We start from the raw sequence: 12,695 nt of genomic DNA, 5'->3' as shown, positions 1-12,695 counted from the left end.
TGCCAAATTGGTGTTTTTCTAAGGGAGTCATGCTAAAGGTATATTGGTCCGGATTTTGCGGTGGTCATGACCGTGAAACCGTCAGCGTTTGCTGTCATTACCCCTCTGAAACTGGCCGCAACTTCAGGATTTAGCTTGTGCAGATAAATGTGGAAATTCTGAAGTTGCGGTCAGTCATTCACTGCTCCACAGGCTGTGCTGTGGAACTCCCCCGAGCCGGCAATCAGTTGAAATCACACACAACGACAAAGTCCCCTTTTATGATGGAACGTCGCTTTAAAAAAAGCCCTAAAACAGCGTACTGACTGCTTAACAACCTTTTTGGCCCTGAAAAGCTCATTTTATATTTGTGAAATGTCAAATTTTTCCATTAATATGATTAAGAATTACAAGTTTTAATTTATTATATTTTAGCTTCTACCTTAATCATGTGTGTATGTACCAAACTTTATTTTGCTCTGTGTAAAATTTATAAAAAGTTAATAAGAATCTCTGCATTTTACTTCCTGGTTTGCTGTCTGAGAGAATTCTTCAATGTGATTGGCTGCTTAGCCAGCTTGATAACATCACTGTTGCTGGACGCTTGGGATTCGCTTGATTTGGCGCCAGATTCAAACCAAGGTTGGGACAGCTGAAATCGACGGAGATCGCTAGATCTTTGTGGGCAGCTTCCTTCGAGGTCAGCACTGAGCGCCGTTGCTTTGCCACTGACCGCAAATTCAGGGCCATTGTGTGCCGGTTAGACTGCACCACGATAAGGATTTTTGGTTCTTGATAGCAGATAGAAATTCCCGCAGTAATTTTCCTCAGCAATAGGCCTGCCCCTTTCTCTGGAGCATGGGGCTGCATTGTTACCAAATTGCCAGTGATTGTATGGTAGGTTTTTGAGCTATTATTTCTGTGGAGTGTGTGCACATCCTCATTTTGTAGTTTGTGACAGTTGGAAAACCTTCCATTGTTCCACCTGACAAAATCTCACTTCGTAGTGCTGTAATAAATAAAGTTGGAAGGTTGTGCAGCTTGACTTCATTTCTGGAATCTCCTTTGGCAAAATAAAGTCAGGCTGCTCTTGTGGAAATGAGCCAGCAGGCAGTGTTATTCCTTCTAATGGCCCATGGCGAGACTGGATATGTGGGCTGGATGGACTGAAGATTTTCTCCTGCTGGAACCGTGACTGTTACTCAGTGACATTGGTCTAGTTTGCTGGGATATTTTGGCTAGTAACTGTCATTGCCGATTGTTTGGAACTGAGTGTGTAGTTACATTGAATAAACTATGTTTTTCACTGCTTTGGTGAGCTATGAGTTTGTTTTTCAAAGTTAATCATCAGAAGGAAAACGATAACACAAATTCCTCTAAGCCCAAGCCCTAGGCTCACATGAACCCAGCCCAGGTCCTCTACTTTGTTTTTCCTAGACAGCATTAATTATTGCTAATAATAATACAGGCTGTCCACATAAATACATTGTAACCTACCAATGATGTGTAATAATTTTAAAACCAAACACAGCAATAACGTATATAAAGCCAAAACTGCAGGCCATTAAAGAAAAAAAAAATTCATTTGTATAGCACCTTTCACCGCTTCAGAACATCTAAAGCACTTCAGTCAATGAATGACTTTTGAGGTGCAGTTACTATTGTAAGGAAATGCAGCAGCTGAATTGCGCACAGCAAGGTCCCAAAAACAGCAGCGTGATAAATGACCAGCTAAACTGTTTTTAGTGATGGCTGAAAGATTAAATGTTGGCCAGGACACCGGGAGAACTACCTGCTCTTCAAATAGTGCCATTGCAGCTTTTGCATCACTCCAAGAGGGAAGGCGAGGCCTCTGTTTAACAACTCATTGGAAAGACGGCACCTCCGTCAGTGCTGCACTGAAGTGTCAGCCTAGATTATGTGCTGGAATCTCTGGAACCCACAACCTGCTGATTCAGAGACGAGTGTGCTACCAACTGAGCCAAGGCTGACACCAGGTAGCCTGACCTCTCCCACCGCCCCCCCCCCCCCCCACCCACCCACCCAAGGAAGGAGCTAGGATTTACCAGCAGCTACCAGTCTATAAGCTCTTTATCCAGCAATTGGCCTCTAACCTCAAGATGTGCCTATTTGCATCACTTCTCCACAGCGAGTACCTGAGCAGTGGCGTTAAAGGAACAGACCAATGGCTCTATCTTAGCTAATTATGACAACTGTGCTGCAGACTCCACACTATCCATGAGCGATGTCATCAGAGACCAACTACTATTATACACGTGTACTGCGACTTACTTTGGGCAACTCTACAGGAGATCCATTGGTATGCTCTTGAAAGGAGAGTGGTCCTGAAAACTACTTTTAATGCTATCTTTGGCTTCAGAGCATTACCTGTGTGGAGAACTTGCTTTGAAGGAGGAGGACCATTACACTTTTAGCACGAAATCAGTCTCTCTCAAACAATATGAACTCTTATGCTGAGCGCAAATGCACAACAAGGGTAGCAGTATGCCAGTAGGTATGTTTGCCTAGCAGGGATGTAGAAAGAGAAATGTTGAGTAGGTAATGAGTCTGGATGATGTTATAAGGCTGAGTGTGGTACCTGCTAATAGGATTAATCATTATTTGGTATGAGGGAGGATGCCGTTGCTCCCTGTAATGCAGCTATCATGGCATGAATCTCTTGGTGTTGGAGGCAAACCTTTTTATTTACTAAAAAAAAATTGTATATGCGCTTGTTTTGCCAAACTGGAACCTTAAGTAGCAGAACCCAAGTGAGGTCTTTAATGTTTTAAATCTGGTCCCTCCCTTTTTCATTGGCCTTTGCCAAGTGCATTGTGCTCCGAACTGACATTCATACAGCCCCTAGCATCAGCAATTCATAATCTGTAATAAGTAGCTAGCGGTTTGTTTCAGAAACACAAGGTTAATTGAACTTTTACCCTGCTTAAATAAGTGGGATCACTATACTGTACATCTAGTGCTTTGAAGGTTAAGAGTTTAGTTTATTAATTTACTGTACTGAAGGGAATAGTTTTTGATGGTGAAATAAGTGAGTTTTCTGAGAAAATTAACCGCTTCAAGGAGTGGTGGGATTGCTGGATTGCAGATTATTGTCTTGTACCCAGTATTTTCTATCAAGGGTACAGACCTGCAGTTTACTTTGTGCATTGGATGGATATGATTTCCCCATTATTTTTTAGTAAACTGGTTGAAACAGTGCAACACACAGCTGCTGCTGCATGCCTGGCATCGCTTAGTGATGTGTAAATTTTGGCCTCAGTTTTGGAGGTGATTTAAGGTCAAAAGAAAATAATGAATATAATTTAAGAGGGAAATTGTCTTGATGCTCAGTTGGAATGCTGGAGCTTGCAATTTTTTTTTATTATTCGTTCACAAGATGTGGGTGTCGCTGACAAGGCCAGCATTTATTGCCCATCCCTACTTGCCCTTGAGCAGGTGATGGTGAGCTGCGTTCTTAAACCGCTGCAGTACCACTTTGTCGCGGTTTGGTACAACTGAGTGGCTTGCTCAGCAATTTCAGAGGACAGTTAAGAGTCAACCACATTGCTGTGGGTCTGGAGTCACATATAGGGTAAGGATGGCAGATTTCCTTTCCTAAAGGACATCAGTAAACCTGATGGGTTTTTCCGACAATCCAGTAGTTTCATGGCCACCATTACTGATACTAGCTTATAGATGGCATAAATGGATAGCGACCCTGTGACTCAGTACACTGACCTCCCTGTTGTGTGTCTTTAATCCAAATTTTGTCACTACTTTCCACTATGCCATGGTGTATGAAATTCTGATATAAATTAAAAATGGGTGCAAGTTTTAAACTCCAGAGTAATCCTTCTGCTTGCACTGATATTTGGGTTTTCCTACGTGTAATTCAAATCAACGTAATATCGTGGGAATCCCATAGTGCGAGCTGCTGTGATGTCAACAAGCTGTCTAAGCAGCTGATCAAGATGCAGAATTTTCGTAGACACCCAATCAGGAAGTGAGTAAGTTCTGAAAATTCTAACTTAAAAATGTTAGAGAGAGCGAAACAAAGATTGGGGCTCTCGCATAGGGAAAAGACAAATCTGAAATAAAGATGAACAAACTTTTATTAAAAAAAAAAAAAAAAAAATTTTTTAAGGTTTTTGATGTTTTAATTTTTATTAAAATAGATAAATTTGACTGCACAAAATTTAAATGATTTTTTCAGGGCCATAGCCTTTGTTTAGCAGTCAATATACTGTTAAAACTCCAGTTACACCTAATCCCTTTGGATCTAACTTTGAGTGTGGAATTTAATAGCGTAATTACTGCGGAAGAGCTGAAGTTTTTGTCCGTTTCCCTGATTGCTGGCTCTGTGGTTGTGGTGGGGGGGGGGGGGGGGGTTGGTGGTGGTGGCAGCGCACAGCCTGTGTGGGAGCGCAACTTCAAGATTTCCCTGCTGGGCTGCGCATGGGCTAAATCCTGAAGTTGCAGTCAAGTTTCAAAGGCGAAATGACAACAAAGGCTGCCAGTTCACCAGCATCAGGACCGCAGATTCCGGGCCACAGACTTCATCACCTCTAGCAACACAGGGTAGATTATTGGACCAGTTTAGCAGTTGGCATTGCTATGGGCTGATCTCTTGTTCAATATTGGACTTTGATGTTTTGTATGAATTATTTTATCAGCTGAAATTTTTGGCAGGAAAATATGCCACCCAAGCTTTCTTAGTTTCCAGCTGACATAATGTATTTGCTACAAAATATCGTGTGACAAGCTGGGGCTTGTTCTTTCTGACAGCATTGCATTACTGTGCAAGGTGCTTATCACCAAATGAATATTTAACCAGCGTATGATGCGATATATACATGTCAGAATATTTAATAGGGGGGGTGATATGTTAAATCAGTGAAGATTCAGTGGCTACTTAACAGCACCGACTGTCCTTCAGACCCGAATTACTCGCATCTACAAAACAGATGATTTAAATACTTAATGAATGTTCAATGATGTTGAAGAGGAACAGCTGTCTGGAAGTAGTACAACATTGCAGAGTGACAGTGAGCAGCTGTGATGCCTGCTATTCTCTGCATGGGGTTTGCCCGCCCCTGTTGAAAGCCATACAAAGACTGACTTGTATAAGGTGGAATGATACAACCTAGAGTGTCTCTTGTTATAAAATTAAATCTTAAACATTAAAAAAAATACTCTAGGAGGGGAATTGGAAGGCAGCAATACAATTGAGACAGAGCTTGAAATTAATACTGGTTGTTTAGTAGCTGCCAAGTGAATATGGACCAATGAATCCATTCAAGCACTAACACATGGTCTCTGCACTATGCTTCCATGCAGGGTCTGACTGGCCAAATGGGAATTTGGAAGATTTCCTGGTGCTCCCCATGAATGTTTCCATAGCGCTCCCTCTTTACTTTGCGAATTCCTTTCGGGGGAGTCAGTCTGCCCCTGCTTCCATGCATAGGACGTTGCTCATGAATGTATTTTACAAACTGCCTTTAGCACGCTTCTGTGTAAGCACAGTGAGTATGTTGTATTATGTTAGACCAGTGGTTCTTGCTGCTGAACAGGAATTTATCAGCTGCTACTCTCCCTCTTGTGGTCTGCAGTCTTAACTTCGGGCCTTGTTGAAAGGGTTTAGATGTTTTTAACCTGAGTGAATTTAGCACAGCTCACTAGTGCCACCTGAACCCTGAGATTGAACTGCCTTGAAGTCCCACCTAGAAAACTTTCCAGTAATTTACTATTTATAATAATTTTTTTAAATCACCACAGGATGCTGTGCTGTGATCACCATGTGACAGGTAGAAGAGTATTACAACTGTTTGTGACACAAGCACTGAAGGATTATAGCATCACATGACAGGTAGAAGTGTACTACAAAAGTTTTCTTTAAACCATTGTTTAGCAGGTAATTCACTCTCTGGTTCAGTGAGTCACAAAAGTATTTGACCTTCATTTTCAGAAGAAATTGTGTTGCTTTCCAAAGTTGTAATTCTCCCCCACACAATCTAGCATGTGAGCCTCCGGCAATGTTTGTTTTTGTGTGGGCTTTTTGTTCTGCACTTCTATTTAAATGTTAATAGAATGAACAGGTGGTGTGTTATCACTGGCACAAGTATTCCAATGGCATGATGTGATCGTTGTGCATTTCCTTACGATTTCACTCATTTGGGCATAATTAATTTGTGCTTGTATATTCTAGACTGCCAGAATCTTATTTAAAAAAAAAAGTCAGCTCACTGAGTAGTTCCCCTGTGAAGTCAAAATAAATTTCCTCAATTCTGTAAAGGTGCTTTAACGTGCACTGTCTCCCTATGCAAAACATTTCCAGTCTTGTGCTGGAGAAGTCCACTGTGTCGTGCAGCAGCAGAAGGATGAGATGTCGTTGTGGTTTTTGTGTTGGTTTTGGTGACCTGGAAGAACTTCAATAATCACTAATTGATGCAATCCATAGTTGAGCACAGATATGTGAGCACCTCGGATCACTAAGCAGATGTGTGATATATGTCCAGAAAAGGAGATCATGACTGCATGAGAAATGCCTCTGTGGTTAGATGGCTTGTCAGAAGTTGCACACGAGTGGCAGTAATCACAACAAAGTTGTTAATGCAAATAGCTTCCAACAGACTCTTGGCAGAGCGTCCTAAGCTTGAATTAATCTAAAAATAGCCCACATGATTTGCAACCGGCATTTTATACATTTGATGCAGAGGAAGAAAGGCCTTTATCTCCTGAGGTTCCAAATTAGAATCAAGCAATGGGGACCTTCATTTGACTCATTAGTGTGAACAAACACTTCTGGATTCCAGTCTACAATTGGTCTGTCATGAATGTGATACATATTCCAGTTTGCTAATGGCTCTGAATATATGTGCTTGTGAAGTACTTCAAATGTGCTGGCTATGGCATAAATTGAAGAACCGGTTAAGAACCCATTTTGCTTTTGTGAATGTTTGGAAGCCGCGGACAGTTTGGCAACAGTTGGCAGTGCACCTGAAGTAACTCTGCCAAGATCCAATTGTGTGAGTAGGCAAGCACACAATCCCGATCAAGCCTGAAGGTTGGCAGCCTCGGATATTGATTGGCCAGATAATTTAGGAAATTACCGACTGTTTGAAAGTTGCTATCATTTAACTTTATATAGATTTTCTATGCATTAAATTAAATGCCATAAATGCAACCAAACTAATACATTATTAATCTGAAGGGTTTGCTGGAATACTTCCCTTTATAATTTTTGACCGGCAGGATTCATGTTTTCAATGATTTACTCCTGAAACTGAAACATAATTAATGTTTCAAGAGAGAATAAAGAGAGGCACCATTGGAGCAAAATGTGCTCATTTTTCCCTCTTTCTTCGCCACCCCCCACTCCACCCTGGCTCCAATTTTCTCACCAGCTTTTCTGGAGTTCTGGGTGAGCCGGAACTTTCTCTAGCTTAACATCTGGCACTATTTGTTTGGCTCTTCCACAATTGCCCGATTTACATTCCCTCACCCCCAGGTGCTTACTCAGACTGAACCCAACAATTCACAGCCTTGATACCTTGTTTTACACTGAGTTGAGCTTCAAATTGCATATACTGAATTAAGGCGACCTGTTTCCATCCCTCTAAAATCACGTCCCACAATCCATCCATCAACTCCCTGCCACTGAAACCCTCATCCAAACCTTTGTCACCGCCAAGCTTGACCAATCTAATGCTCCCCTTGCTGACATCCTGAGCTCCACCTACATCTCGCACCATACTAAGTGCTACTTACCCTCGTCCTCACCAGTAGTCTTTCACTCCTGTCTCAGTGCATTGATTTCAGAGTCTTGTTTATGAATTCCTTAACAACTTTGTCCCATCCTACCACTGAAACCTCCTCCAGACGAATGCCCAACTTCAACCCTCCTCTTCGGCGTTTACTCTGGCGTTTGTGTACATGTATGTGCACGGAGCAGAGCTTTCAATTATCATGACCTTAGTTCAGAATTCTCTTCTCTTCCATCTTGTTACAAAGGAACATAAAGAACAGGAGGAGGCTGCTCAGCCCCTCGAGCCTGCTCAGCCATTCAATTAGATTGTGGCTGATCTGGACCTCGGCTCCATTTTGCCACTTTTGCTCCATCTCCCTCGAGACCCTTACCTAACAAAAATCTACTTATCTTAGTCTTGAAAACTCCAAATTGTCCTAGTACCACAGCCTTTTGGGAGAGAGCATTCTAGATTTCTACTACCCTTCGTGTGAAAAAGTGCTTTCTGATTTTGCGCCTGAATGGCCTCGATCTAATTTTAAGATTATGCCCCCTTATTCTTGATTTCCTCCACCGGAGGAAATAGTTTCTCTGTATCTCCCTATCAAATCATTTTAACATTTTAAATACCTCGGAGATTACCCCTCAATCTTCTGTACTCAAGGAAATGATTAAAGTTTCATTGATTTTAATCATACCATTTTGTTTGTTTTTAACCAAATGCTTAAAAAAAAAGTCACCATGCTGCATTAATCTATGTTAGTGGTCAGATACTTTCATGACTTGCTGTTCGTTATAATAGTTTTCTAAATCAGCTGCATTCCCTTTTATTTTTAAAGAAATTTATTCGTGTAATTGTATTTTGAATGCTTAAAGTATTCTCCACAAACACCTTTTTATGACATTAAAACTGAACAAACCTTTCCCATAGATACAGTGCTACAAGTCACACCGGGGAAAATGAGTGAACAAAAAATGATGGAGCAATTCTTTTTTTAATAAAAGGCTTGGCACGCTGTTCAGTGTAATAAATAAAAGACTGTGTACAGGAATCTGAAACGATTCTTCTAGCAGGAACTAATGTTTGGTCTGCAACATGGGCTCCAATGCCAGCTGCACATTCAGTATGTAAACTTAGCACTGGCTCATGTAAATCTTATCTCTTAAACAGATACCCGACATGAGCTGGTTGGATTATTCCCCCATAAATAATCTATTTAAAAAAAAATTAACTGCTTTGCTTTACCACAATGGTTATCCAATGTAAAGTGAACTTGTAAGTAAAATATGGGTCTTTTTTAATGGTTCAGTTTATCGGCCTTTATTCCTGGTGGCCCCGAACAATCCAGCTTTGTGTCTGTTTTCAGTAATTGGGTACACCCTTCAGATAGCAGCATGGTACAAGAAGCTGATTATTACCAAACTTCAGATAGCTTCCAGCTGATCCAGTGCCCAAAAACATCCACGCTTCTTTGCCAAGTTCTTTGGTGTTTGCATCCTCGAGCAAACGATTAAATGAGGCTCTTTGAGATAACATATCCAAGAGATCCCACCGTGCCTATATATTTACTGTAATATAGTAACAATGTATGAATTAATACAAATGTACTAATGACAGTTTTTAGCCAGGCAACGGAAATATCAGTTAGCATCAGAACTCCATTAAGAATCAAGTTCAAATGTCTACTTTTAAGTTTCTGCTTTGGCTCAATGGTAGCAATCTTGCTGCGTCAGAGGTTGTGGGCTCCAACACCCCTCTTGAGCACAGGTCTACCTAAGTGACTGCGTTAGAAGTAATTCATTATTTGTGAAGTGCATTGGGACATTTGAGAAGCTGCTACATAACTGCAAGATCTAGGCTGAAACTCCAGTATAGTACAGAGGGTGTTCTGCAATATTTGCTGCATTCACCTGGACAGACCTCCTTTTCCCCAAAAAATTGCAGGTCTTTTGCATGTGACTCGAAAGCAAAATCCTCCGTGTCCGGGTGAATGTTGAAGATCCAGTGACGCGACTTGAAGGGAGAGAAATCCTCTTGCCGTGCTTGCTTAAAAAAAATCCTGAACCAGTGCCATCAAAATCAGAGTAATTGAGATCTTGTTATGCCCATTTGCCTACATAATAGTAACTGCATTTCAGACTAATTAATTGTACGTGAAGCGATTTGAGACATAAGGCATTACAAAAATACGAATCTCTTTTTCAATTTCAGAGGGGTGGGGGATGAAATTCTTTATCATTTTTTGGCAGCGAGCAAACTTGCCTCCATTTAACGTGGGAGAGATCAAAATAATCCTGTAATAACTGCCCATCCAAATGCCTGCCCACCCAGTTCACACTCCCCGCTCTTAGCTGCTTTCTCAGGGCTGAGTCTGATATTGCGCAACTTCAGTGTCCTGTTTGAGCTAGAGTTGAACTTCAAACCAGGTATTCTATCCATCACCAAGAGTGCCTATTTCTATTGATGCAACATTGCTCGTCTCCGCCTTGACTCCAACGTCACAATATCCTCATACACACCTTCATCGAGGCTCAACTTCTCCAGTACTTCCCTTTCTGACTTCCGGGCTCTAGCCTACATAAACTCACAAGTCATCCAATCTCCTCCACCAGCATAGTGTCTCGTTCTTCTTCCCTCCAGTGCACTGATTTCAAAATCTTCATTCTAGTTTACAAACTCCTTCACAGCCTTGCTATAGCTGTACCTCTGCAACCTCCTCCAGCCCTATAATGCTGGTGCATTTTCTTCACTCTTATCAGCACCCTTTAAATTTCCTCCCCACCCTCCCCCCCTATGGTGGCAAAGCTTCAACCATCTTGGCCTTGTACTTGAGAACTAGCTCCCTAAACCTCACTGCCCTGTCACTTCTCTACCAACCATCAAAAGCTTCAATACCCAGCCCTTCAGTCATGCCTCGTCACCTCCTAATCGTTCTGCATCCATTTTCCTCTTTGGATGCTGACTATATAAATGCAGTTTGTTAAAGAATTCTAATGGTTTTTTAAAAAGAAAGTATTGGATTTACCTCATTGCTTCAACCACTTTGCTTTCTACAGTCTGAGTCCTAGCAGCTATTACACACACTGTGCTAACTGTAGTAGTTATTAGCAATTTAACAAAACAAAAAGTTGTATATGATAACTTCAATTTTTTAATTCTATCTACACCTCTAAAATGAGGAGCAAAAGATAAATGGCCAAGCAGCCCGTCCAGGCCGCCGCGCGGGGCAACCCGTCCAGGCCGCCGATCGGCTGCTGAGGGGTGACCTAATAGAGGTCTTTAAAATGATGAAAGGTTTTGATAGAGTGGATACAGAGAGAATGTTTTCACTTGTGGGGAAGAGCAAAACTAGAGGCCATCAGTATAAGAGAGTCACCAAGAAATCCAATAGGGAATTCAGGAGAAACTTCTTTACCCAGAGAGTGGTGAGAATGTGGAACTCGCTACCACAGGGATGAGGTGAGTAGTAGCGATGCATTTAAGGGGAGGCTAGACGAGCACCTGAGGGAGAAGGGAATCGAGGGTTCTGCTGATAGATGAGGAACGACTGGAGGAGGCTCGAGTGGAGCATAAACACTGGCACGGCGGGCTGAATCACCTGTTTCTGTGCTGTATATCCTATGTAATTCTTACTTTGTGGCATTTTTTAGCTTGTCATGTTCCTTGTTTTGTACAGAATATTCCACTTTTTTCCCCAGTGAGAATAAGTTGGAGCATGCCTCACTAGCACTGTAGTGTGGGCAACTAATGAGATATATGGAGGATGCAAGATAGATGTCAATACATTATAAGGCAGTAATCTAACCGAAGGGGTTTCTGTGGTGCAAATCACAATTGTGACACTTCAGATCACTTTATCTTGCCCGAGATTGGATTATGGCCTCAATACACTAAAAGTTGTTTAGAACTCATATATGCATGGGGGTCAGTGAATATAAATATAATAATGCTTAGTCATTATAACTTTCATGTCTTGTTGATAGTGGCTTGATCGTTCAGTGTAGTTCTGCCCGCCAAAGGACCTTGCAGGATATTTGGCTACTTCGGAGGGAGAATTGTACAGAAGTTCTCATTGTCTTAACAGTTTTCATTTTTTTTCGTATATTTGTAGCTGTAACCATGCAGGGTCTGCTTTCAATAGAAATGTGACTGAATTAATTATGTAGAGCACTGTTTGAAGTATTGTGTATGACTGTACCTTTGTCATAGATCCTATAAATCATTATCCTGTAATTATGTAGTTATGCCTGTCTTCTGGGCGGGTTGGCTCCTTTTGATGAATACAAGGGGTGCGCTGCAACATGGATTTGGATTTGAAGTGGATTGCTTGGGATGCATTTATAATTTGGAATCACTCAAAATGCCTACATTCAGCACATACACACAGTAGTCCAAATATGAATTGCAAAACTCTGATTGAGGGCTACAAATACAAACATGCAAAATGCTGCCAGCAGATTCAACACCGTGGGGGGAGGAGAGGGAAGAAAGAAACTGATCTGATGGGCTTTTGCAAGCTGAGCACCTCCCCTTATTCCTGCTACTTTTTGTTCCAAAGTTGTACCTTAAATCCCAAATTGCACCTGTTAAATGCATCAGTCTATGTTTTTCGATTATTAGAGGTGCATGTTTGTGGCATGACCGTTCCATGGTTCCGTTCCTACCCGTCTCAGCATCGACAGCACCTCTCCTACAATGGCTTCCCCTCCTATCCCTGCACAGTCACCTCTGAGTTGCAGTAAGACTCCATCCTCAGCCCACACCTCGAACTCCTTTTCTTCAATGCATGTTGCCCCTCGGCATTATTATCCATGGCATAGGATTGGCTTCCATATCTATGCCAATGATGTCTAGGTTTACCTTTCTATCGCTTTCTACTCCACAACTGTTGCTGCTCTGTCCGTTTGCCTGTCTGAAATTAAATAGATGAGCCCGAACTTTCTTCAGCTAAACATTAGCGAGACCAAAACC

The 12,695-nt window shown here is 41.6% G+C and overlaps 1 protein-coding gene across 4 annotated transcripts in view; it reads left to right on the top strand.

Moving 5' to 3' along the window:
* The window catches only part of npepps (aminopeptidase puromycin sensitive), a 233,434-nt gene that overhangs the window by 47,963 nt on the left and 172,776 nt on the right, over nt 1-12,695 (top strand). The window contains exon 1 of one of the 4 annotated variants that reach the window (XM_085966187.1): nt 5,274-5,492. The exons of 2 other annotated variants lie outside the window; for them this stretch is intronic. In XM_085966187.1, the coding sequence (XP_085822313.1) occupies nt 5,289-5,492 (204 nt within the window). In that variant the 5' untranslated portion in view covers nt 5,274-5,288. Of the gene's footprint in view, nt 1-5,273; nt 5,502-12,695 lie in introns of those variants that run through there. One more of the 4 variants, XM_085966185.1, reaches the window with a different exon arrangement.

Source organism: Somniosus microcephalus, chromosome 24 (genome assembly GCF_052327205.1).
Source record: "Somniosus microcephalus isolate GS21.2 chromosome 24, FLI_Smic_1.0, whole genome shotgun sequence".
NCBI lineage: Eukaryota > Metazoa > Chordata > Chondrichthyes > Squaliformes > Somniosidae > Somniosus > Somniosus microcephalus.
Note: the sequence above shows the minus strand (reverse complement) of the source record. Positions and strands in the feature narration are given on the sequence as shown.